The 27,984-nt window shown below is 46.8% G+C and overlaps 1 protein-coding gene across 8 annotated transcripts in view; it reads left to right on the top strand.

Moving 5' to 3' along the window:
• The first annotated feature begins 1,374 nt into the window (after window positions 1-1,374).
• Window positions 1,375-27,984, top strand: part of SYNGAP1 (synaptic Ras GTPase activating protein 1) — a 738,530-nt gene continuing 711,920 nt past the window's right edge. For all 8 annotated transcript variants that reach the window (XR_011205102.1, XR_011205103.1, XM_069241850.1 and 5 more), the window contains exon 1: window positions 1,375-2,830. Coding sequence is in view for 6 of the 8 variants with exons in the window: in XM_069241850.1 (XP_069097951.1) it covers window positions 2,809-2,830 (22 nt within the window). In the remaining 2 variants the exon portion in view is untranslated. The remainder of the gene's footprint in view (window positions 2,831-27,984) is intronic.

Genomic DNA, 27,984 nt, shown 5'->3' with positions numbered 1-27,984 from the left:
GGTATCTGTAGTCCTGTCCTCCCACTCACACACAGGCTCTGGGGAAGGCCTCTGGGGCTGTCACTCTCTCAGATCGGTGGGTAGGTGGGCGGCTGTTAAAGGGGAGCCTTCCACCCCTACCCCCCACCTTTCTAATTCTTTTCTGTCAGCCAGAAAGGAAGAGCGGAAGGAAGGGAAGGGGCTGGCGATGTCCACCCACACTGCAGCTGCCGGGCAGGCGCCTTTAAGAGGGGGAGGACCTGGCCCCCGTGTGATGTAAGAGCTGCAGCAGCATCAGGGCCGGGAGTCGGGGCTGAAGCCTGCACCCTGGGCACCCCAAGCCTGCACCCCATCCTCTGTCAGTGCCCCACTGGACGCCGGAAGCTGGGGCTGCACCGTGCACCCACCTTCCATCAGCCTGCATCCCTCCCCGCCTCTTCAGAGCCAGGGTTACAGGCTTCTACCTGGGGAGGCTGAGACCCCCCTCCCTTCTCTCCCACGCGTCCCCCCTCCACACCGGCATCCTTCTGAGCACACGACCCCCAGCGCTCCTCCGATACCACAACAGAGAGCGAGCCATCTGGGCACTTTGACCCCCTTCCCGGAAACACCAAGCACCTGCTGGAGCAACCTCAATCCTCCCCGCAGCATCAGGACCAGGAGCCGGGATGCAGTCTGCTCCCTGAACACACTCTGCTCCTCCTGCATCCGATTCCTCACCCCCAGCATCCACTTCTGCACCCCTGAACATCTTTCAGGACTAGGACCCGAGAATGGAGTCAGCTACCTAAGCATCCCCTCCCCCAGCTTCCGCCTCTGCATCCCACGAGCATCTTCCGCGGCAGTACAGCGTCTTCTGCTGCACCCCCGGAAGATCCTTCACAGCAGCAGTACCAGGACCCCGGGTGGGAATCCGGCACCTGAGAGCTCCCAGCATCCCATCTGTATCCCTCTCGCATCTCCTCTTACCTCTCGAGTATACCTTGCAGCATCAGGGCCATGAGCTGGGGCTGCAGCCTGCATCTTAAGCGTCCCTAGCATCCCTTGTGTGCCTGCATCACTATCCTCATCAGCATCACGACCAGGAGCCAAGGATAGAGACAGCTTCCTGAGGTCGCTGCGCTCCCACCCAGCATCCTTCGCAGCATCAGGACCAGGTGCCAGGGATGGAGACAGCTTCCTGAGGTCCCGGCGCTCACACCAAGTATCCTTCTCAAGACCAGGACCCAGGGATGGATACAGCTGCCTGAGGTCCATGCGCTCTCACCAAGCATCCTTCCCAGCATCAGGACCAGGGCCCAGGGACGGAGGCTGTTTCCTGAGGTCCCTGCGCTCCCATCCCCAGCATCGTTCTCAGCATCAGGACCAGAAGCCAGGGATGGAGACAGTTTCCTGAGGTCGCTGCCCCCCCCCCCCCCCCCCACCAAACCCACACCCTCAGTATCTGGACCAAGCGCCGGGTTGGAGACATCTACCTGAGCGCTCTCAGCATCCTTCTCATCTCCTGAACTCTCTTGCAGCATCAGGACTAGAAACTCAGGATGGAGACAGCTACCTGAGGTCCCTCCCCTAGCATCCTTATCAGGATCAGAAACCAGGGATGGAGACAGCTTTCTAAGGTCCCTGCGCTCCTACCCCCCAGCATCTTTGTCAGCATCAGGACCAGGGATGGAGACAGCTTCCTGAGGTCCCTGTTCTCCCACCCTCAGAATCCCTCTCAGCATCAGCACCAGAAGCCGGGTTTGGAGACATCTACCTGAGCGCTCTCAGCATCCTTCTCACCCCCTGAACTCTCTTGCAGCATCAGGACCAGAAAGGGAGGTTGGAGACAGCTACCTGAGCGCTCTCAGCATCCTTCTCACCTCCTGAACTCTTTCTTGTATCAGGGCCAGAAACGGAGGATGGAGACAGCTACCTGAACGCTCAAAGCATCCTTCTCACCTCCTGAACTCTCTTGCAACATCAGGACCAGAAAGGGAGGATGGAGACAGATACCTGAGCGCTCTTAGCATCCTTCTCACCTCCTGAACTCTCTCTTGTATCAGGACCAGAAACGGAGGATGGAGACAGCTACCTGAACGCTCTCAGCATCCTTCTCACCTCCTGAACTCTCTTGCAGCATCAGGACCAGAAACGGAGGATGGAGACAGGTACCTGAGCGCTGTCAGCATCCTTCTCACCTCCTGAACTCTCTTGCAGCATCAGGACCTGAAACTGAGGATGGAGACAGCTACCTGAGGACCCTCCGCCCCTCACCCCTAGCATCCTTCCCAGTATCAGGACTAGGAGCCAGGGACAGAGCGCCTCCAACATCCTCTGAGCATCTCTCCTCCAGCCGCCCCCCACATCAGCAGCTGGGGCCGCATCCCCAGCCTCCCCCTGAGCACCGGGGGAGGAGGGGGCGCCAGGGAAGAAGAGGCTGAGTGGGCGAAGGAGAACTGCTGGCGGAGGCTCCGGGAGAGGAGAGCCACGGCCGGCCGGGGCCCCCGGGGGCGGAAGGATGGGGCCGGCCCATGGCTGGGGTCGTGGTGTGGGTGTCCCCCGTCAGCGGCGGGGCGCGCTCCTTCGGTGGCCAGTGATTGGATGAGTTGGTCGGCGTGGGAGGCAGCTGTCATTCTTACCCTACGGAGACCTCCAACTCATTAGCCCTCCGGACCCCTCCCCCCTCCAGTCCTCGCCTCAAAGGCGCAACCCTTCGGCGCTATACAGCCCACCTGGGCTCCGGGTCTGTAACCTCACCGCCCCTCACCGTCGGGGGGCCTCGATTCTCCCCTAGAGCGCCCCCAACCGGCTCGTCAATGAGAAGACCCCCGGATTAGTGGCGACATCATGTCCTATGCCCCCTTCAGAGGTAAGACCCCCCCAAAACTAAAACTGGCATTCCTTGTAAAGCAACAGTTCTCTGCGCACTGTGGGGGAAGGGGGTCAGGCAGAGGCACCCCTGATATTTGAATCTACTGCAGTCACAGTTGTTACCCTCAACCTTGCATCGGGGGGCGGCAGCTAGGGTGCAGTGTGACTGGTCAGTGCTTGAATGTATAGAGTCTGTGTAAGGGGGTGGTGGGCGCTGGGATGCTCAGAAACCTTTTAGTGTAGGGGAGAGGGGAGGGTCGTCTTCCGCTGCAGGGGTGATCATTAGGGGTCTCTTTTCTGCTGCTCTGCGAGGGGGTGTTTTATGGGCCGTCACTGCTGTTTGAGGGGAGAAGGGACCGAAAGACGGAAAGAGGGGGGTCACAGGCCATGGTATCGGGGGTGATGTGAGGCCGCACCAGAGAGTGCTCCTCAGTGAGAGGTCCTGGGAGCCCTGCAGGGTGTCTCTCACCGGCCTGGCACAGGTCTCTCCATCTCCCCAGCCCTCTCTCCCTGCATCAGTTCGTGTCCTACCTCTGCCCTCACTTCACCCGGCCGCCGGTGTGTTCTGGTCTGTCTCGGCCTCTCTCTTTCAGAGTGCAGCTCAGCTGACACCTGCCGCCTCTCTCCTCCCGTCTCCCTTTAGCACTCCCTCTGTCCTCAGTTCATTCACTGCTCCTGGCTGTCTACCGGTGCGCGCGCTCTCTCCTCGATTCTGCTGTCTCTCTCCACTCCATGCTTTGACTCCCTCCCTCCATCAGTTTCTCTCTCGTTCTCCCCCCTCTTTCTCTCCCTCTCTGACCCATCTATGAATGTCTCTCTTTTCCCTTCTCCTTCTCTCACCCTCTCTGACTGTCTTCCTGTCTCTTCGGCAGTCTCTCTCTCTCTCTCGCTCTCTCCCTCCCTATTCCTCCTCTCTCTCTCGCTCCCTCTCTTTGCCAGACTTGATTCCCAGGTCCGGGGCAGGTTTTTTTTTATCCCTGTCCCAGCCCTGAGCACTGCTGCTTTGAAAGTTTGGCTAAGAATCTGTTAGTTTTCTTCTGGACTCCCCGGGGGGAATGGCCCCTACCTCGAGAGCCCCAGGGAGTGCTCGGGTCTTCGGGGTTTAGCAGACAATAAGGTGCCATCAGGTCTTAACTCCTGTCCCAGGGCGCTCTAGGTAGCTCGTCGGGTTTGGCTGCTGCTGCAGAGGGTTGGCCCACTAGACTGGTGCAGAACAACGTTTGTCTGGCAACTGTTCTTTGACTGCTGGGGCACTCCACGGGTGCTCTGGAGGGACCCTCGGCTCCTGGGCATCTCTTGGGATAAGCTCATAGCTTGGACCAGTGTCTTTCCACTGGTTGGTCACAGGTGAAGAACCAGGTTCGAGCCTTGGTGTCACCTCAACATCCTATGATTCCGGAAAAATCACGTAATCTCCCTGTGCCTACAATTCAGCGCCTTGAGACCGTCATGGATGATTTCCAGCGCTCTACAAGTCCTGGATTTATTTATTTACAGCTGACGTACTGGGCTCCTCTGGGGCACTTGACCTCACGGTTAAGTTTTAGTTCAGGGCCACGAGGCCACCGTCACATTTGATGACCAGTCACAGTACCATGGTCCAGGGGTCTTCGGATGTTGACTGGGCAAGATTAGGAAAACTTCATGGGCCTACATCTCAGGCCTGATGTCATTGTCCTGTGGCAGGGGTGAGGTTTGGCAGCATCTGTGTTTGCCGCTGTTTCTCCTTATGCCTCAAGGTCCCTGAGTACTGTTGCCTACAAAGGGTAGAGTACAGTGCGCGACTCCGTGCCCCCCATTTGTAGCCCTCAAACCTTGGTCTAGGAAGAGTTCATGTTCAGAGGCAAGAGATATGAACCTAAAGGCAACATAGTCTTAATCTATGAGGTTTAAACAACTCAGTGTAAGTCTATGGGTTCATCTTTTCTAGTACTTTGGAAGAGCATGGGTCATCACTTTTTACAATCAGACCAGCAATCAACAGATGCATGCAAAGCCAGGTACCAGCTAACTAGTACAGCAGTCTGATTGAGTTCAGTCACCTGGTAATGTTCTGCTCCTGCTGTTAAGTTTGGGCAAACCTTTTCTACTAAGAATAGCACATTTTGTGGGAGAACAGAGGTGTTTTGGGCAGTTTGAGCCTCAGTTGGCAGTTGCTTGTAATTTGTGACTACCAGTGAGAGATATGAGTAGGTAAGAACTCACTGGTCATAGTTGATTGTTCAGATGACCACATAATACCCAGAAGCCTTAAGGGGTTCATAAGATAGAACTCACTTGTCATGGCTAATTCTTCACATGACCACATGGTTTCTTGAATAGGGATGGGCTTGCATCTGAAACAGGGTCAATCCTTGTAGAAATATTTCAGTGGCCAATGAGTTTAGTGTCCTTCGGAGCCAGTGGCTACCGAGGAAACATGAAAACCACAGAGCCGACATCTTGGAAAACACTTAACCTAATCAAAGTATTTTGTTGCTAGTGGGTCTTTGCAGGCCTGGTACTCCGTTTACAAGGGGTTAGGTGATCACATGGCACAGGAATTCTAATTTGCAAGAGGACCAAGGCCACCTCTACTACAGTGTACTGGAGCGCCCAGCAACATTGGACTTTTAACACCGCACTGGGCAGAGGTCGGAGGGCGCTCCAGGTGTCTTTGGACACTCTTACTACCCACTGGAGATCTCTGTTCTGGATCCATCAGCCAGCAGATGGAGGCAGATGAAGGGGAAGCTGTGCTCAGCATTATGAGGTCTCACAGTGATTGTAAAAGATTCCCCATGGTTCCCAAGGAGGAGGATCACTAGACAGTCACTGCTACAGAGCTGCAAGCTGCAGTTCATCATTGTTGTTCTCCTTCAACCGCTGGATACAGCTGCTCACCATCACTTGTCCTTCACTCAAGCAGTGTCCATAGAATGGAACCGGAATAGCAAGGTTTTGTTATTGTCCTGCAAGGGTACCAATTGCAGGGGATTGAGTGTCACTGTATCATCAAGGTAAGTTCATATAAGTGAGTGTATATTTACTTTTTTTTAATCTCCCCATGGATGCATCTTGATCGTCAAGATAAGTACATGTAGAGCTAAGAATAGTTCATCTATGCTAACCTAAATATACTTACCTTTAAGATACAGTGGTGCTTGAGATCCTGCAGTCGCTATATTTGCAGGATGGTATTACGCATGGATCATTTTTTTGAGGGTCTTATTAAAATCCTCCACTAACTCATTATACTGCGGATGGTTTAAAGCAAATAAACTGTATGTACCTCTAACTTATCAAACATGACCTTCATATAAGTGGATTTCAAGTTGGTGTCCTGGTCATAAATTACTTTCTTATAGAACCGATCCATTAAAATCTTTTCAATCAGGCAAGCATGCCCCTCAATGTCACAGCCTCAGGGTATCCTGTGGCATGGTCCACTACGTATTCCTATAGGTTGACTGTTCAAGTGGCCCGAAACACGTTCATCAACCCCACACAGATACTTTTATCACTGGCAGTGAACTTTGTCTGACTGTCTTCCAGATCTCCCAGACAAGAAGTAGGGTGGCCAGGTCTGGCAGGATCGCTCAACATCTGATCCCATGTTTGACCAGTGAAACCAAGGTACAGGCTCCCTTGTGTTTTCTTGATTGTCAAGGTCCCCTCCAAGTGAGCCTCATGGATGAGCTGCAGCAGGATTCTCCATAGACACACGGACTGCTGACACCAGCTGAGGAGGCAACAGCTCACTATGAAGTGGCCCATCTTCTCAAAAGTTCTTGAAGGGCTCAGCTATCTCACTTTCAAACTGTACATGTGCATAGCATGTGTTTGGTCCTACATGCCTCAGTCTTGTGAGGACCAACAGCTATTTGCAGCTCCACGTGATCCCTAAGATCAGACAAATAGGCAAACCAGGCCAATATCAGCTCCCAAGGAAACTCCCTTGGCGTTCTCAGATATTGATTTTTGTCAAGTCAGGCCAATGTCCTGCCCGTGTCCTCTGATAGAGCCTCATCCTGAGTGTTCTCATCCTGGTTCTGATCCATGTAGGTTGCTTCTGACAATGGCAGGAGCCTCCTGCCCACATGATAATGCTCAGGCACAAAAGCCTTGTGATCCAACACCGTAATGTCAGATCTGGTATTCGTATGTGAAACAAGGGTATTACAAGGAACTTTAGTCAGTCAAACCTGTGCAGACTCCTTGTCTATGTGGAAGAGCAAACTGCCTAGTTGGACAGTTGTGTTTTCTTTTGCTGGAGCAATTTAGATCTCCCTGTTTGTGGATTTACCCACACAATCTGTTTGCAGTCACCTCAAAGCCTGTTCAGAGAGTTGGTGTCAGGTGTAGTAGATCTACCATTTTAGGATATTTTGGTCAGGGATCGTGCTCCGGGGGCCTGACAAAGGATCACCAGGCAGAGCTATCAAGCCCAATTGTCATTGGTATCTACAGTCTGGACCACATGAAAGGTGGGTGCTTGAACTGGCTTTCATCAGTCACTGATGGTCAAAAGATGCCTAGTGCAGCAAAGTTTCTGTGGTTCTGCTTATCTCTTCAGATTGTAAGAAGGCGTCGCGAGCTCTGATATCTTTCCCCCGTTCAGTTTCACTTACCATGTTTCTTTACCTGTTGTGAGTTGGTTAAAGTTAGGTTGTTTTTTTGGTTGCCAAAGCATCCACCAGTAGTTTGTTTTATTTAGCCATTGTTGATCTGGCGAAGGTTGGGTTTTAAGCAATGAGGGGTTTATTGTATACAGCATTTTGGTCCTTCTGCCTGCTTGGAGATTTTTGAAAAATTGTGTGGGAATTAGATGATTCGTCCAATGGAAGTCTACAGAGGGGCTATAGACCTGTTTTGGCATAACCATGTACGTTATGATGCATAATAACAGTCCAAAAGAACCATGATCAGGGCTCTGGTTAGCTCATTCAGTGGTTGGTTTACAGCAGAGAAAGCATTCTGTCCGCAGCCATAGCTAGAAGGTGTCCATTTTGACCCTTTTGTTAAATTTTGACTTGAAGGACCGGTATGTGTCAGAAGTGATGCCTAGAGTTCTAACTTTCTCTTCTTTGTCTGGACTTTGGGTCAGATTTTGAGGTGATTCGAAGAGAAGAATCCTATCTTCAGTGACAGGCACTGGTAGGACCTCTGTTTTACTAAGGTTTAGAAAATAAAATGTTCTTTCCTTCTCAAGTAGACAGTTGGGTATTGATCAGAGGCTGTGGTCCTAGCCTGGGCCACAGAGGTCGCTTTCCTCCATGTTCCTACCTCGTGTGCTACCTCTGTTAGTTTGGCTAAAACTAAGGAGGAACTACTTACTCTGAACATGAATATGGTTCATGTTTCATTTTCGTACAGTGACAGTATTCTCTCAAATCCTGTGTTAACATGTATCTGAGAACATGTTTCCTCAGTCGCTGCTGGCTGTCTTCTAAAAGGATATAGTGGGTTCATATTAAAGGTGGGAATTGTTTTGTGATGTCTGTGTCCACCTTGTCTCCTCCTTTCAGGATCCTTGATCCCTTGCTGCAAAGTTTAACTAAGACCCCCTTAGTTTCCAGGACTTTCCAGCAGTGATTGTGGCTGAGCACTCAAGGCTCACTCAAAGGAGGTGGTCTGGAAGTTGATCCTGGACACAATGTAGCAGAAATATCACACTCAATAAAGAACAATGCCCATAAATAGTAGCACAGATTAATGCTACACAGATGAATGTACATTTTACAATGAAACACAATAGCAAGAATCATAAGTGCCAAGCACCAATTGTTACTGAGATACGACTGAAAAAGCTTTTGCGTACTCTGGTGCGAGATATGTCGGCTACTGGCTACACATATTATACGACAATGTGAAGCCACCAGCTGAAGTTTTTGACCGTTCAGCAGCACCATGTGTTCATGGAGTGTTTTGGTCTGTGCTTCCAGGTAGTCTTTGGTGGAGTAGAAGGTATTTTTCAGTGACAAGGCAATGAGGGTTCAAGCTATCTCAGCAGGCTGGGCTATCGCTATTGTAGGGTCGTGAGCCATAGGTTCAGTAATAACAAAATAAACTGGGGTAGAGCATGTTGTTGTGGTAAGTCTTGGTTGCTGAATCTTGGTGCATTCAATCTCTGTAACATGTACCGCTACCTCAGCGCCTCCCCGGGATCACAGTAGTCGGCGGTGGATATCTGGCAACAAAATCAGACAAACTCTTCAAACTTACTGGCTATTTTCTATTCACTTTAGTAGGTGCTCTTCAATACTGAGGCCTTACACTCTGACTTTGAGGTACCGATCCCATCATATTCTATGGAGATTGTAATACGGTGGACGGAATATCCATCACGTTTGTGATGGAGTATTCCATTCGCCGAGAACTAAATCAGGCTCTTAGTTTTGCTAAGTTATTGCACAGTGCCTGATTAGGAGGTAAAATCTGCCAGTAGATATACTATTTCTGCTGGGCCTTGCTTCCACCTTTATAGTCACGTTTCTAAACACTGGATGGTCACTGTGGGCCCGATTCCCAAAGGTGAACTTAGACCTAAAGTTTAAGTTTAGACCTAAGGACTAAACTTAGGCTTCAGGTCTAAAATAAGACTTCAGTCTAAAGTTAGACTTTAGGTTTTAAACTTAGACTTTAGATCTAAAGGTAGACTTCAGGTCTAAAGTTAGATTTTAGCTCTAAACTTAGACTTCAGGTCTAAACTTAGACATCAGGTCTAAAGTTAGACTTCAGGTCTAAAGTTATACTTTAGATCTAAACTTAGACGTCAGGTCTAAACTTAGACATCAGGTCTAAGTTCACCTTTGTCATTCAGGCCCCCTGTGTTTTTGGTGCTTTGTGAAGTAGTCAAGGATTCGGTCTCTGGATGATCATTCTGTGTTTTCCAGGTCCTTAAGCCAGATGTTTCAGCAGGGATACAGAAAATACTTTCTATGCAGAAATCTTAGAGTTCAGTCCCATCTGCTTGTAGAGGGGGAGCGAGAAGCATGCAGCCATATAGATGTCCTGGAATCAGCATGGGGTCTGTGAAAAATCGAACTTTTGCCAATGGGACAGGTAAAACCTACAGCGGAGTGGTTGGACAGTACAGGACCCAACGGTGTATTTTTTGACTGCCTCTTCAGAAAAAATATAGATTGCTAGATTTGGTGGGGGAGAATAATGCTATTTATCAGTACAACACATTCTGTAACAAATGTGTTGTTTGAGCAAACATGTCACCCAACACAACCAATGGACTAGCAAATTAGTTTTGTCTGAGCAAAATAAAGTCTTTAATCAATTTCCCTGGTTAGGGTTGTTTTAAAGACAAACCTGGAGCACCATGGTGTCTCAACATGAAGGGCATTGCGCCATAGGGCTGCCCGTTAACAAGCACACAGGATTGGTCCATATAATCATGTGCAGGGAGTTAGGTGGTCTCAGAACGACTCATGCTCGGTGTGCTTATCATAACTGGGTATTTAATCACCTAAAAAAATAACTGATTGTGCCTCAAAGGAGAAGTTTCTGGTGCTTCTATTCTGGTAAGGGAATCATTCAGTTTCATCACCTTCCTGCCCTAAAACAATCCTGGGAGCCTTTCCTCTTTCTATGTGTGCTGCGAGCTAAAACAGAGATATTTCTCCTTGTTGTCCCTCCCCTCGGGAGGCGTAAGGTTTTGGCACATTCCCAGGTTTACAAGGTTTTGTAAATCTGGGGATGCATCAAAATCCCTGTGTGTTGTGTGGGAAAACGCACCGTAACGCCCATGGAACACCTCCCTAGTGCAGAGTAAGGCAATGCAGCGGTGTGCGCTCTCTTGTCCTACTCCATATCTATGAAGCATCTGAAAGCCATGCAGAGTGGCTTTGCGTGGCCTCATAGATGTGATTTCAAGGTTTGCACCCCCGTTGTGTCACAAAATATGATTCAACGGCGGCGCAAGAGGCCCATAAGTATGCCCCCATGTTTCCAGTTAGTTATGTTAGTCCAAATGGTTTCACTGAAAGTACATTAAAATACAACTCACAGAATGCCCCAAGTTTTTTAAGGAAATGACAGGACTGCAAACAGCGTGGCCTACAGACACGGAGGGATACTTGGGACACTGTCAAATTGGGAAAAAGATTTTCCTGGGCCTGGCCTGTGATGAGCACAGCTCTGATGCTTAACTGTTTCCAGTGCATGCTGACCAGGTTGGTACCTGGGAATATCAGGCTGTGTGTAGCATCGTGCAGATTGGTGAGTAGTAACCTAGGCTGAACCCAGCCAGCCACTTGCAAATTCATTGAGACTTCCCTTATCCAAAATGGCTTGTGATAAATGTGTAATAATTAGTCTATATTAATTGCATTTTTTTGATAATTTAATGTAGGGTCTCTTCTATGCTGAGGTTGTGCTATCTGTTATTCAGTATTATAAAGTTGGAAATTGTAATAATCTAATATTTGTTTTGTGACTTCGCTACTTTATAAGTAGTATGGTATAAATGTGTTTTATTTTTTTATAGCACCTAACAGTCTGTAGAATTTGATAAACACTAGACCCCTGACGCCCTACTTGCAATAGAAATCAGGACATTTAAAATAGCTCAGTGAGTTAATGCATCTGCACTCAAAAGAGAAAAAGGATAAATACTAAAGGACAGAAAAATATAACAGAATAAATAGAAATGGTGTGGACCATTCAAAATTATAATGTTAAAAGAAACTCAGGGCTTGATGTAGGGCCTGATTTAGAACTCGGCAGATGGGATACTCCGTCACAACAGTAACGAAAATCCAATCCCCCAAAATCAAAATCCCATTATTTGCGATGAGATTAAAATTTTGGCAGATGGGATATCTGTCACTGTTGTCACGGAGTAACCCATCCACCGAGGTTTAAATCAGGGCCTTAGTACTTGGGGGAGGTGAATACTCTGTCACAAATGTGACGGATATCCCGTCTGCCGTATTACGTTCCCATCATATTCTTTGGAGATCGTAATACAGTGGATGGGATATTCGTCACGTTTGTTATAGAGTATTCCATATGCCGAGAACAAAATCAGGCCCTTAGTTTCGCTCATTTATTGCAAAGTGCCTGATCAGGAGGTAAAATCTACTAATAGATATAATATTTCTGCTGGGCCTTGCTTTCAAATTTAACATTTTTGGGGTAAAATTAGGCTTGATGTACAGTATCAAAGTGCAGAGTTCCACACGTTCCTCACTCCACATTTTTCACTTGGTTTTGTGTGCTGTGGTGATGTTTTACTTTCTGTGTGAAGAAAATGTGTCAGTGCTGGTCTTACAGCTAAGCTGAGTGCGTAGAACCTGTGATACATGCGGAAATAGACCACAACAATACTTTGTGGTACTCTAAATAAGAGGCACTACCTACTATAGAAGCTAAATGGTATCACATACCATTTGGGTTTGACTGTTACATCAAAATATGCAGTGATTTTTAGGTTTTCCATTATGTCAATTAATTAATAGGATCATTACAATGCAGTAATGATAACCTAATGTGGTTTGATTATTATATGGATTGCAGAAAGTGAGCTTAATTTGTTTTTAACTATACAAAAACATTTGTCCCCATCACACTAGAGTATGTCTGGGTATACTTTATAGTCAGAGAAGGGAACATAGAAACAGAGATGTGCATGGGAAAATAATTACCAGCAGTTTGAAAGAATTTCCTTGATATTTGAAAATATGTCATTGAAAATACAATAAATATTGCTAGAAGAAAACACTTCAATTGCCTCTTTGCTGCTTATTCTTCACCTAAACTCCATCAAGATTATTCGTGGGTGCTGCTGCAGTTCCTGCACCCCTAGTTACAGAGAAATTGGCAACATTCAACATCTCGTGCACCCTTGGCTCACTTGACAGCTTCGAGCCACAACTTTCACCCAATGTCAAGTCTCCTGGATTCATCCTGTTAGGTGGTGGCCAGATATCAGCCATGAGAGATGATAGGGGGGACATTATTTAGAAACCACCCTGCAATTCTGAACAAAAGTTTGTAAGGTAAGGCTAAAAGAAAAAAAAGATAGAACTTCAATATCTTCTTTAAGATGAAATGGTGACACCAGCTAGAGAGGACAAAAAGTGAAGCATGAAAAAATCTCTCCAACAATAATACCAAAGTTAAAAAAAACATGGGAAGACATGCATGAATCAGGCTAAAGGAGACAACCACACAAGAAATTAGATAATTAATAGCAAGGGGGCAGTGATACTGACAAGAGACAACTTCCTGAAGCTCTGAGATGCATCCTTTACAGGTTTGCTCTGTTTTAATTAAGCCCCCAGTATTTACTTCCGGTGTCACCAGGAAGTGAAATATCCTTGACGATTTTACTATGATAGTTTGGGCACACTCTATGCCGTGACAACTGGAAGTTACTAGAGTGTAGGCCATAAAAAACAAGGGCAGTAAGGGAACAACCTTGTGCTTCCAGCTCCTGGCTCAGAAAGGAACTTGATACAGTTGCCAGAAAATCACCAGAGAGTGCCCACACTCAGCACCAAAACCCCTTCAAGTGCTTCCACATTAACCTGTTGAGACATGAAGTGTGCAGACGCTGCTTGGGTGGGTGGGTGAAATACAGCGAACAATCGACCCAAGGGTACAACAGACCGTGGCCGGGTAAGAATACCAACCTCACCTTAAACAACCATACTGTCAAGAAAACAGAGCAAACCCGGTCCTAGCTCTCCATGCTAAACAAAGTGAAACTATTCATCTCAGAAAGAGACTGAAGAACTGCTGTACGAGTCCTTGCGCACTGAGGCCCATATTTATACTTTTTTGCTCCCCATTTGAATCAGTTTTTGATGCAAACGTGGCACAAACTTACAACATATAATTGTATTTTGTAAGTTTGTGACGCTTTTCCATTTAAAAAAATGACGCAAATGCAATGCAAAAAAGTATAAATATGGGCCTTAGTTCTGGGTGGTTGGGGAGGTAGCTAGATTCTGGGACCAGAAGTGATTTTTTGTTCTTTAAAGAGGTGAGTCTTCAGCTCTGTCCTAATCTGGAGGAGGGTTGGGGCAGTTCTGATGGCTAGAAGGATGTTGTTATTCCAGATTCTGTTGGCTTGTTTTTTTCTTTTTTTAAACTTCTTTGCCTCCAGTCTGACAGTGCCCTGGTCATGGGTGAGCCAAGTGACACTGGAGATGGTGAGCTTGTCAGCCAGATAGCAAGAGTGTTGACTATTGAATTGCCTTTGACAATGTACAGGGTTTCACTTCCTTTTTTCTAGGTTCACGCTATAGACATAACTCATATATGCAGCCAAATCATTGTCCAACAGAGAGATTAGTCACTGAGGAAGAACGAAGATGCTCTTTGACTGCAGTTCTACTTTGTTTTGCTATCTGTGTTTTAGAAATATAAGTGTTGGACTTGGCCATCTCTGCAGGATCCCCGCAGATTTGTGCTTTCCGTTGCCTTTCTTTACTGAACACATTTTTTGTTGGCTTTTAGGTCTCTGTGTACTTTTTCCCTACTAGTTAGTGGAAAAGTGCCAGTACCCTCTCCAGAACATTGTAATATTGGCCTACAACTGATTGGTAAATTTAGTTTACTTACAAGTCCATGGTATATGATAATACATGTACTCAGGACGTTTAAATGCTACTAGTGGGCCTGCATCTCTCCTTGTGCCACCTGCTAAACTAGCACTGTTTCAAACAAGTCTCAGGACTACCCCTGCAGCCCACAGTGTTGTTTTAAACTGCTGTTTCGACCTGGCAAAGTAAACCTTTTGCAAGGCCTAAACCTTTATTTTTAATTCCTATACGTCAACCCTAAAGTAGGCCCTCAATACTCATAGGGCAGGGGGCATGATATGAAAAAGGTAGGACATGTGTACTTAGGTTTTAAATGTCCCTCAGTGATAAAACGCCTAAAGTTGTTTTTTATTGGTGAAAGACTATCTCTACTATAGACAAATACTGGGTTACCTTATTACACTTATAAAGTGATAACTTCAGTTTGGGACCTAACAGGAAAATGTGGCTTATGCTCAAATTAATTCTAATATAAAATCCTATTTAATGGTAAATTTGGATTTTTATTTACTAGTCTGAAAATGTCACTTTTAGAAAGTTGGCATTTTCATAACGAGACCAAAAGTGCCTTTCTGCCAGGGTCCAGTGTCACATGCCTGTGAATAGCTTTTCTATTGTAGGTTGTGTATTCTTTTCAGACATTGAGGCAAAAGAGACCTAGGTGTGAGGGGAGTGTGTCTTCCTGAAAGCACGGCTGGGGAGGAGTTGTACCCTGTGATTGCACATCAAAGGCCCTTGCCTGCAGCACACACAACGGAACCTGACACCAGGCTTGACCTTGCATTTGTCACCCTAGACAGTTTGAGGCCAAGACCGGGAGAAGGGAAATAACTGACCAGAACCTGTTTTGGGGGTAGGCCAGGGAATTCTTATACATAGAGGCTGCCACCAAGTTTAAAAGAAGCACCTTCAGAACCTGTTATCAGAACACTTCTGAACCTGTGGAAGATTCGGCAGGGCTACCCTGCTGTCTGAAGGAAGAAGATTGGACCTGATTGCCTTGAACCCAGTCTTCCCAGAAGTGATTCCATGGGTCAGTTGGCTGACCTCCTGCTTAAACTACAGGGACAACAAAAGCATCTGGAGGCCTCCTTGCCACTGCCCAGCTGACCAGCACCAAGTGGACCTGTCTGGACCTGTCTGAGCCCTGCTAATGGCCTCTTTTGGAGTCAGTCCTGATCCCCAAGAGGTATCCCCAGGTCCTGGACTCAGCTGGTATCAGAGTGTACTCCTACTGAAGAAAAGGTGAAGATAACAGAATTTTGGGCTCTTTGTGACTGCAAAGTGCCTCTCAGTACCAAGAAACGACCACCCATGGCGACCGCTAATGCAAAGCGCCAGCAGTACCTGCACTTTGGGCTGGCAGCAGCTTTCCGAGATGATCACCAATGTGACGGTTCAGCAAGATATGCACTTCACGCCAACAGCAAAATCCCTCATTGACTGCCATGGCAAAGCTCCCATGATGACTGGCTCTTCCTGCCAAAACAGTCACCATCCGCAATGCCCGACCTACTCCTCACACAGACAACAACCTCCTGATGGCCCTAACCAATACAAACCACAGTTCCTTGTAGGAACTTGAGAAGGTAACTCTTCAGCAGGACAAATCTCACCCCTGTATCTTACCCATGCTCCATTACAGTTGGCCTAAACTTTAGAATTGTCCCCTGTGAGAAATTGAGTTGTTGGTTAAATGGGGTTTGAGTGCTTCTCAAGAAACCGCCATGAGCCTTGTCAAGATGAACCAAAAAAGTCTCTAAATTAAGATATGCATAACCCTCTAGTAGCTTGGCACAAAATCTAGATGATCTAGAAAAGATAGAGTAAAGTTTTGTAAGTTATTTGACACCAAAATATCAAAGATCCATTCAGAAGAATCAGCGATTTGGCATTTTAAAGATTTTAGGTAATATAGCACCTAAAAGTACAAAAGGCCACTTGAGGTCATCTGGTCATGCTGGACCGGGGGAAAGTTACAAGTTAAAGCGAACTGCAATGGATCACAGTCTGGATAGAGGGACCAGGTTAGTCCCACTGAAAAAGTTTCCTTCTCATAGTCGAGCATGAAGAGTCCAGTTCACGGTGGAGGAGGTCATGAGAGCATGGAGGGCATCACAGATGGTTGTCGCTGTACTGCGAAAAGCAGACTGGGAATTGTGGACGGTTGTTGCTGTAGCACAAAAATTGTGTCGCCAGTGGTCTATGGTTGAGTTTTGTGTCCGCACCCACCATGGGCTGTTGATGCTGTAGTGCAAAGTGCAGATCTCAAATTTCAGATCATCGCTGTAGCACAGAGAGTCAGGTTCACTGGAGCTTCGCACTGGCAGTCATCTGTGCAGGAATGGGCCCGTCTTGGGAGAGCTAAAGACTTCAGGATTTCTCCTTTGTGCCCAGAGAAGTGCACTGTGATGTCAACCAAGGGCCCAGGACTTGGGGAGACACCTCCTAGAGAAGAGAGACTCTCTTTTACAGAGGCCAGCAGGGCTGAGGCAGGTTCAGTTGCAGGCCCAGGCATATCCAGCTGTAACAGGTCAGCTGAGCAGTTGCAGGAAGGCCTCTGGAGCTGTTGTGTCCCTGTAGCTCAGACAGGAGGTCAACCAACTGAACCTTGGGGTCACTCGTGTAGCCTGGGATGAAGGGAGCAGGTCCAGTCTTCATTCTCAGACAGCAGGGCAGTCCTTTGGCAGCAAAACAGTCCTTCTTCTGTAGTATCCACAGGTCTGGGAGAGTTCTGAGGAGTGGGTCTCAGGATCCATATTTATACCTAGTGCCAGATTTGAGGTCAAAGAAACTTCTTGAGTTTTCCCCACACAGATGGTTCTGGAATTTCCTTCCTCCCTGCCTGGTCCTGGGATGTCTGGGTTGACAACAGTCCTGTGTGAGTGTGGTAAAGCGGCTTCCTTGAAATATAAGAGTGGTAGGTGGCAGTTCCTCCCCACCCATACAGCCAGAATGTCCCATCCTGCCAATACCCAGTCCCCCTTTGTTACACTGTCTGTCAGGAATACACACAGGCCAATTGCCAACTATACCAAGTCATCTGACCCAGAACACAGCCTGCAGACACTAAATAGTTACCACACGAAAATGCAAACTTTCTAAAAGTGTCATTTTTAGAATTGTGACTTAAAATCCAACTTTACCATTAAAGAGGATTTTTAACTTACAATTATTTAGGGACAAACATGACATTGCTACGCTGTGTCCGCTTACATGTAATAAGGTAACCCAATGTTATCCTATTGGAGAAGTAGGCCTTACAGTAGTGAAAAACACATTTAAGAGTTTTGTACAATAAGAATATGTAAAAATCAAAAGTACATGTCCAACTCAACCCTGCCCTAAGGGCTGTTCAAGACCTACCCTATGGGTGACATATGTATTATAAAGAAAGGTTTAGGCCTGGCAAAATGGTTATTTTACTAGATTGAAACAGCAGTTTAAAACTGTCCACATGCTGCAGTGGTAGGTCTGAGACGTGGTTAAAGAGGTTACTTAAGGTCGTGGCACAATGAGTGTGACAGGCCCACTAGTAGGATGTAACTTACAGGGCCTTGGAATATGTTGTACCACTTTACTATAGACTTACAAGTAAACTAAGAGGCATATTTATACTATGTTTGCACCGAATTTGCATCATTTTTTAAAAACAAATTCAGCACAAACTTAACTCCATGTTTATATTTTGACACTAGACACATCTAGTGTCGAAATATTGAGGTTAGCACCATTTTCCGGATGCGTGCACCTACCCTGGGTCAATGAGATGCAAGGTAGGTGTTCCCATCCAAACAAACATTTGTGCTAACCCAATAGCCCCATATTTATCCCCCCGTGCTAAAATCACGCACGGGTGGGAGGAGGGGCTAAATAATGGTGCAAAGCTTGTTTTGCATCATTGTTTAACTCCTGGGTCAGACCAGGCATTAGGGGACCTGTGGACCCATCTCCATGGTTGAACACCATGTAATGGGCCCATAGGTGCACTTCTCAAGCCCCAGGAACACCCCCACCCACACCAGAGGGACACCGGAGGATGGGGTACCCAATCCCAGGTAGGTAGGGTAAGTATAGGTAAGTATTTTATTTTTTTAAATTAAAGTGCCATTGGGGGCCCAACTTGGGCCCCCCTGCATGGCACAGGTTGCAATGGCCATGACCAGGGGACACTGGTCCCTTCTGCTGGCCATTGGGGTGGTGGACATGACTCCTATCTCTTCTACAACAGGAGTCATCTGGTATGGATGGTTTTGCGTCAGAAAATGACACTAGGCTGGTTAGAGGCATTTTTTTTGCCTTTAACGAGCCTAACAACATTTTTTGGTGCAAAACCCCCTTCTCCCATACCGCCACCCCCACCTGGCTAACGGAATTTCTTTTTACGCTAGCCCACTCTTTGTGCCGGCTTTCGGCATTCCATAAATTTTCCGCCTGGCTGGTGCTCTGGAACGACACAAGCCAGCGCTATACTTTTTGAATTAAAACTGGGTTTGCGCAGTTTTGCGTCAAAAAGTATAAATATGGGCCTAAATGTGCCAACTGGGTGAAAACCAATTTTACCATATTTAGAGGAGACAGTACAAGCACTTTAGCGCTGGTTAGTAATGGTAAATTACACAGAGTCCTGCAAGCCAACAAAAATAGGTTCAGAAAATAGGCAGGGTGAAGGTAAAAAGTTTGGGGCTGAACCTCCAGGGAGGGCCGAGTCCAACATGACCCCCTTTATAGCTAAAAGCCAGGCCAAACTAATCAATACCTTGATGGGCTTCCATGCTTAGGCAGTAGAATGTGAACAATGTGCCTTTTCTGCAGTGGCACTTGTCAGTGCTGTGCCCCTCTGAACTCAGTTGGATCCCTTTGTCTACACTCTTCTGAGCAACTGGACTGACCAATGGGGAACCTTCTCCTCACTTGTGGACCCCATCTGTGAAGCTTCTAACCTTACATTGCTCACAGATGCTACCCAGTAGGCAGATAGCACCACCAGTGATATGGCCCATTCCACCCTTGGATCAGACCTTTGTTGCCAACCCAAGGAAAACTGTGCCCATAAATACAGCAACCAGCAGAGGCAATTGACAGCTGTCAGTGTCAAGAGCCAGGCCCCATGCCATCCAAGGTTCTCTGCCCTCTAAGGCTTCTCAGAGTGTGGGTGGCAATAGCCCCGGGTGTAAGGCACCTTCTTTCACTCTCCATCCTACCAGCCCAGGGATGGTATCCCAAGACTAGCCCTTGAGCCCCAGGGTCTGTACCCTGAGGCTGACCAGGTGCCTGCACGTCAGGACGTTTAGAGGGAAACAAGCACCCCACTCCAGAGTAACACACTTTTTTGATGTGTCATACATGGGTCTGCATGGTGCAAGTCTTCAGCCCTCTGTCTCCTTGACAGCACAGGGAGTAATTCCAGTGCAGAAGTGGCCTCACCAGGGTCAGGCCTGGGGTGATCTGTTCTCAGAGCTTGCAACCCCTGATCCACCGGTCCTCCCACTATGATCTGTTTCCTCCTCCTGCCCCTCCAACCGGGCCTCTGTACTCTCCCTGTAGGAGCAGCAGCTCCAGAAACCAGAGTTTTTGGATCACTGTGGGCGGCCACTCTTCCCAACTCATCTATTACCGGTGTTAACTCATTTCCAAGGAAGCAGTCAGTGGTCATCTGGGGACCTATTTGTTGTACTGATCTGGAAACTAGCCTTGCCACCACCATGGTCTGGCTTGCACTGGTATCCAGAGCACGGACAGGGATCCCATTCACTGTAATCTGGTGGCAATGATAACTCCCACCCTTATCGATCACAAGCCTACCCTCTGAGTCTATCTCCCAACAATGGGAAATTAGGGCATGTTTTGCCACTTGCCCCTGGTGACCACATCCCACTAAGACCAAATTGGCCCCCCCTATAGAGTTCCCACTAGTGGATGGTTTCTTAGAACAGACAGAGTCCCCCATCCTCTGTACTAACTGGAAACTTTCAAAACAGCGGGCACCACCCTCCAGAACCTGCCCCCTGTTTCTCAGAAGCAGCATGGGAACCCTTTCCCCAGCTTACTTTGGGACTTGTCTGTGTCACCATGGATCTCCCACTCTCTCTGTTGGGAGGAACCTTAACTACCCTTCTTGGAGTCAATCCCATGTACCTTCTTAGGCACTCTGGTGCTAATCCAGTGGTCCTCCTCCTTTGTAAAATCTCTGGGCAGTGAGCTTACTATCTACTAGGTGTTGAAGCAGCTCCAGAAAACAGTTGCCGAACATGTGCTCTTAACAGATAAATTGCATAGCCTTTGGTGACCTCACTGTCCTTCACCCCACCATCCAGTGCCTGGCAAACGTAATCCACATAATTCACCCAGGACTGTTGGGGCAACTTCTGGCTGTCCCTAAAGTTCTGTCTACACTTCTCTGGGTGTGACCGTACTTCTTGAGAAGTGGGTTCTTTATGAGGAGTGTGTACGCCATCCTGTCCCCTTTCCCCAGGGCTAACAGGGTTTCCCTCCATTCATTGGGAAAGTGCTTCCAGAGACTTCCCCCAACCCTCCTTAGGTAGACCCTGTGCATCCTTGGGGCAACCTCATATGCCTCACACCACTTATATAGGTCATCCTCCACAACAAAGTTAGGCACCAGGTTCTTGGGCATGTGGACCCTCCTGTCTCCACTGGGAACTGCAGTATCACTGCCACCCTTGCTGCTAGATCATGCTCTGATGAGCCAGTATAATTTCCTCCAGAGCCAGTTTAGTCTCCATTTTCAATTTGCCCATATCCAGCCTGATCTGCTTTTCTGCCAGCCAGTTCCTATGGGAACAGATTGTAGACTGAGATGCTACTGGCACTAGATGTGACAGGGGCCACCTCTCTCTTCTGGAGCAACAATCATGGGGTTGTCACCCCCACTTACATCTCCTGCTTCTCCCCAACCTCCACCTCCTCATCCTACTCCTCCTGTGTGGTAGCCTGCAACTGGCTGGACTCCCACCTGGCCCTGGGGGCCTTCTGGAGCTCCTGGTTTTAGGACCCCTTGGTTGTTGGAAGCCCCCTCTCCCTGCATAATCCCTTGAGCTCATCCACACTGTAGCTCTCCAGGTTGCGGAGCTCAAACTCCATCTTTGCAGCAGTCAGAGTCACAGGTACACAGTCAGGTGGAATAGAAGTGAAGTTACAAAAGGCAAAGAGGCTAATGTGGGAGAATTTTAAAAAGAGGTTGAATTTGGTATCAAATTATTTATATTGGATTTTAGTATTAAATTGGGTGTGGGGTGTGAGCCCTTCTCAAGCATCAAACACAGTCCTTGTCAGGGTGAATCACAAAGGTCACTGAATTAGCTTCTGTGTAACCCTTTGGTAGCTTGGCACAAAAGCAGTCAGGCTTACATTAGAGGCAATGTGTAAAGTTTTTCTGCAGTATGTAAACAGTAATAAAGTGAAAACACAATACAGGTCAAATCCCACTATAAAAAAATAGAGTCAAATGTGATACATTACTTGACCAAAATGACAACAATCCACTCAGTAGAAATGGAGATATGCCATTTTTAAAGATTTTTGGTAAGTATAGCGCTTAAAAGTACAAAGAGGCACTCACGGTCATCTGGTCATGGCAAACTGGGGAAAAGTCACAGGTTCAGGCTGACTGTGATGGAGCGCCAGACGGATACAGGGACCAGGTTAGCCCAACTAAGAAACTTACCTTCACAAAGTCTAGCGCGAAGAGTCGAGCTCCCGATGTATGATGCCGCAAGGACCAGGGAGAGTGTTGCGGATGGTCGTCACTGCAGTTTGAAGAGCAGGTCAGGCATTGAGGATGGTTGTCACTGTAGTGTGAAGATCCTGTTGAGCGTCACAAGTGGTTGTTGCTGAAGCTTCGCATTGACACTCATGAAGGGCTGTTGATACTGTAGTGTGAAGTGCAGATCTCATGTTTCTGTCATGGCTGGCGGTCATTGTAGTGTAAAGAGTCAGGCTTATCAGAGCTTCATAATGGCAAATGGTGCTGATGGCTAGATCTCGGCACGAATTGGGCCGTTTGATCATCACAAAGAGCCCAAAACATCAAGACTTCTCCTTTGTGTCTAGTGGCGTGTACTCTAATACCAACAAAGGGCCCAAAACCTGAGGAGGTGCCTCTTAGGAAGCAGGGACCCACTCTTGGGGATGTCAGCAGGGTTCAAGCAGGTCCCGGCAGGGCGTTTGCAGAGAGACACCTGGAGCTTCCTCTGTCCCTGTAGTTTAGACAGGAGGTCAGCCAACTGATCCTGAAGTCACTCAGATAGCCTGGGATGAAGGGAGCAGGTCCAATCTTTCTTATGAGACAGCAGGGCAGGCCTCCAGCCGCAGGGCAGTCCTTCCTTTATAGTATCCACAGGTCGAGGAGTGTTCTGAACACTCAGATTCCAATATGTATACCTGGTGCTAGGTTTAAAGTTGAAGAAATTTATAGAATTTATAGAATTTCTAGAATTCACTCCCCCACCACACACACATGGTTCTGGAATTTCTTTCCTCCTTGCCCCGGTCCCAGGATGTCTGGGGTGACCAAAGGCTACCATTCTTTAGAGACCAAACATTACCTTTCTTTCTGTTCCCAAGCCAACGTTATCACTTATTGAACGTACCAAAATAACTCAGGGGGTCATTCTGACTTTGGCGGGCAGCGGAGGCCGCCCGCCAAAGTACCGCCGTCAGAATACCACTGCGCGGTCAAAAGACCGCCGCGGTAATTCTGAGTTTCCCGCTGGGCGGGCGGGCGACTGCCAGAAGGCCGCCCGCCCGCCCAGCGGGAAACCCCCTTCCACGAGGATGCCGGCTCCGAATGGAGCCGGCGGAGTGGAAAGGGTGCGACGGGTGCAGTTGCACCCGCCGCGATTTTCAGTGTCTGCTATGCAGACACTGAAAATCTTGGTGGGCCCCCAGGGGCCCCACGACACCCGTTACCGCCAACCAGGTTCTGGCGGTCACAACCGCCAGAACCAGGCTGGCGGTAAGGGGGTCAGAATCCCCATGGCGGCGCTGCCTGCAGTGCCGCCATGGAGGATTCCTCAGGCCAGGGGAAAACCGGCGGGAAACCGCCGGTTTCCCTTTTCTGACCGTGGCTTTACCGCCGCGGTCAGAATTGGCCTGGATGCACCGCCAGCCTGTTGGCGGTGCATCCGCGGTCCCCGGCCCTGGCGGTCCATGACCGCCAGGGTCGTAATGACCCCCTCAGTCCTATCCTATGGGAGAGGTAGACCTTGCAGGACATATAAAATTTAAAAGTACCTGTCCAACTTTTTAAACACACTTACCCTGCCTTAAGGGCTGCTTAGGAGATACCCCTCATATGCATTAAAAAGGAATGTTTAGATTTGGCAAAAGGATTATTTTGCCAGGCCAAAATGGCAGCTTAAAACTGACCACAGACTGCAATGGCAGGCCTGAGACATGTTTAAAGAGGCTACTTAAGTGTGTGGCACATTAAGTTCAGCAGGCTCAACAGTAGCATTTAACTTCCACGCCCGGACACATGTAGTACCACTTTACCAGGGACTAACTAGTAATTAAAATGTGCCAATTTGGTGTACGCCAACGTTACCATGTTTAAAGGAGAGAGCACAAGCAATTTAGTAGCAGTTGTAAAGTACACAGAGTCCTAAAAGCCATAACAATGAGTTCAGAAAACAAGAGGGATTAAGGGAAAAAGTATGGGGGTGAGCCTGCGGAGAGGGCTGAGTCCTACACCCTCAGTCCAGCGTGAATAGATAACAGCGAGTGGTGCTTTGTGCTATTTGGCGCTATTTGCACCTACATCTTTAAAAATAAATATCTCCCTTATTATAATTCACTAAATATTTCTACATTTTTGGGGATTTTTCTCTGTGTTGTGTTTTCGCGTTATTACTGTTTGGCTACTGCATAAATACTTTCTACATTGCTTCTAAGTTAAGCCTGACTGCTTTTGAGCCAAGCTCTTGGAGGGTTAAACACAGGTTTATTTAGTGGATTTTGTGGTTCACTCTGACAAGGATTTTGTTTATTATTATTTGAGTTGGGCTTCCACCCCCTCAGCTAATAATCCAATGTCTTCAAGTAAATCTTGGGATGGGAAGAGAGCAAGCTAGAGTTGGGAAGTGGAACACAAGTTTTTATTTTCTTTTTATTTATGTAGCTCTTGATATAGTGTCAACCATGCCGCCACAAGTGGAGCATCAAAATACTTTACAGACAAATGCAAAAATAACTTCAGTACATATCCAGTATTGACAGAATGAGAAATGCTAAAGTGTCACTCACATCATATGTATCTTTGATAGACAGAATGAAGGGATACTGCAGTGATCAACTTGAGTGAAGAGATAACACTGGTAAGAAATTTTGTATTAAAATTTGTTGACAATGTAAGAGGAATACGAGAATATATGGATTAGGTGTGTGGTTGGGTTTATTAAAACAGTAGTGGTGGAGATTCTTTTTAAAGAGACTAACAGGTAGAGCAAGCTCAACATTCCAAATTATAGCGTCATTTCCAGAAAAACAACGTCTAATGTGAGAAATTTCGGTGCACGACTGTCTTGATTCCAGACCCTCTTTATTAGAAACTGTGAGATCCTGAGTCCGGCAGTAAATTGAAGCTGATGACCAAATCATAAATATGAGTTCTACAGGAACACCAAGGAAGGCGCTGAAAGGTCTGTGGGCAAAGGTGTGTAGATGGGAGGAATACAATTGGGGATGTCAGGATTTATGAGAGGTCCTGATGACAATCCACCCCACACCCAAGAATGTAGAGCTGCGTGAGCCAAAGAGGAAGTTCCAGGCAGAACTAAATACCTGAGTGAAAAGGGAATGGGATACAGCGAGAGAGAACACACCACTCCAAGGCCTTCTGTGGCACCAATCTATCGTCTCACATCTTGGGTCACAGAGACATTATTGACAAGTGTACTCTGTCTGGTAAGGGACGGTCTTTGTATGCAACAGAGGATATAGACTTTGTAACAATAGCTAACATAAGGAACTTGTAAGATAATCAAATGTCACAATCACTTACAGACTTCAAGATGGCGGGCCACAGTGTACCTTAGGCCAACTGAGTAGGGCACTTAGGCAGCTGGTGAGCGAAACCAAGAAGCACTGCAAGGGGAAAATAACAGGGCAAAGGGAAATACAGCAGCACGACAAAGCCAACTGAAGGTGAAAGACCAAGGTCAGAGCAGCAGGCAAAGATTAGGAATACCAAGGGAATGGAACAGTAGCAATAACGAAGGTGAGTGACGAGACAGTGAACGGACTGTACAGCAAGCGGAGAGACAATGCAACACAGAAAGTTGCCAGGCAGTGCCCATTTGCTTAGCTGGTGTGTAAATAGTGCAGCTGCCTGCCCCGACCTAGAAATCTCAAACATTGATCTTGAATGTCTTGTCACAGTGCTACATTTTTCACAGGCTGGCCTGCCTCTGTCTCAAAGGAGAATACCCCCATGATCTTCTGACAACAGATCTCACACTCCTCAAGCCCTGCTGATTCCGGACAGTACCTCTCTCATAGAGCCCCCCTACCTGGTGCTGATTTTTTATGGAAACTTCTTATAGATAGAGACCACTAGTCTGAGGGCATGGACAAACAGAGCTGGTTCCAAGAACTTTCTCCATGCTTATGCCTCCCTCAATCCACCAAATACTGCAGTTGTTCTCTGGGTGTCCTAATTTATACTCTAGCTTCTACTCCGAACTTGGGAAATCCATTTCTTATAATTTTGGGAGGAAGAATTGCTGGTTTTGAAGATGAAGGCTTCATGCCAGATCGTGGAAGATGGAATGCGCTCGCTACCTTTGGGAATTACTAAAGGTACTGTCCTCTGTCCAACCAATCTAGTTATTGGAAGTGGGCCTAAGATGATAAGTGTGAACATGAATGAAAACCAGGTGTTGATAGAAAACGTGAAAGAAAGCATTAACTGAAGGGAAAAAGGTTTGCTGAAAAATGTCTTGAAAGACCTGTGGATGAAAATTAAAAGGGTGGTAACATGGGGAATGACCAAGAGATGAGTGCAAAGAGTTATTATATATGTGCCAGTTATGCCAACAGCAACTGGATGACTCATGGCTCTTCTTGACTGAAAGTGTAACAGCGCAGGTACTGTTCTAGGGATTGATTGACTCTCTCAGACTGACCAACTGTCTGAGGGTGACATCTCCATTTGACTTGAAATGTGCTGTCCCCCAAACAGGGTATTCACGTATTCCAGAATTGTGAAATGGATTAAGAGCCTCTGTCAATTACGATCTCAGGTGTACCCGAGTAATCTGACAATCTTTTCACAGGCCAGAATAATTGAGGAGCAGTAGGTAAATTGGGCAAGGAAGTGAAATGAGCATATTTTGTGAAAATGTCCACTGTAGACAAAATTGATATGAATGTCTTGGATGTGATTAGTCAGTAATAATGTTCATGGACATCTTTTTCCATAGTTTGTCTGCTGTGAAAAATTGAAGAAATAATTCACAATTTTATTTAAACACAGATGCATCACTGTCTCACATATAATTTCATATCTTTCCTTATCAAAGGCCCCCCAAAATGTCTCATTACCAGGTCAAGAGTTTTCCTTTCACCAAAATGTCTCACACAAGATGTGTCATGGCTCGACTACAAGCCATGAGAGATTTGGTGGGGAGGAATAGTTTGCTCTTGTGAATAAATATTCATGCTATCATGTTTCTCCCTTGCAGATCTTCTTGCACCCAATTATTTGATTTCCATGATTCATCTCTGTCTTTATCAAATCTTAGACTCTTCCCCAAGCTGTTCATTCAGTGTGGAGAATCTCTGTGCAGTCTTTTCTAGCTCTTTTTGTCATGATAGAGCATCTGTGCTTTACTGTGCCATTTTTCTGGTCTGTAGTATATTGAAATATGAAAAAGAACATCAAGGGTCCGATTCACAAAGACAAACTTAAACCAATAGTCTAAGTTTAGACCAAAAGTCTAAGTTTAGACTTAAAGTCTAAGTTCACGAGTAGAAAAGTTACACTGTTGGTCTAAGTTAGACTCTTGGCAACTACTAATAAACTTAGACTTTAGGGCTAAACTTAGACTTCAGCTCTAAATTTAGACTTTTGGTCTAAGTTTACCTTTGTGAATCGGGTCCCCAGTGAGCATGTCAGGAGTCCATACATTTAATTGACTTCAAAACCCCCGAATCGTTATTATCAGTCCAAATGATGACTGGATGCACAGTGTCCTCTAAGTGTTGGTGCCAGTGAAAGACAGCTTCCATGATGACCAATAATTCCTTGTATATGGTGTAATCTTGTTAATTGGATGTTAATGTTCAAGATGAGATAGCTATGGAATGGACTGCTTCCCTGAGACAATCTCTTTGACACAGTTTCTCACCCCAAAAAAAGGAGACACGCCTATGTCAACAATAAATGGTAGATCATCGTCAGTATGACAGAGAATAGGAGCTGTAGTAAAGTTATCTTAAGCTTGTCTAATGCCCCTTATTGTTGTGGGCCCTAGTGAAATGTTGTACCTTTCCTTGTAGATTGTAAAAGTACTACTATCATGGGAAAGGCCTCAACAAAGTGGATGTAGAAATTTGCAAATCCCAGAAACCTTTGTACTTCTTTTAG

This window comes from Pleurodeles waltl, chromosome 6 (assembly GCF_031143425.1).
Source record: "Pleurodeles waltl isolate 20211129_DDA chromosome 6, aPleWal1.hap1.20221129, whole genome shotgun sequence".
In the NCBI taxonomy this organism is placed as follows: Eukaryota; Metazoa; Chordata; class Amphibia; order Caudata; family Salamandridae; genus Pleurodeles; species Pleurodeles waltl.
The sequence above is the reverse complement of the archived record's forward strand: the minus strand, read 5'-3'. Positions and strand labels throughout refer to the sequence as shown.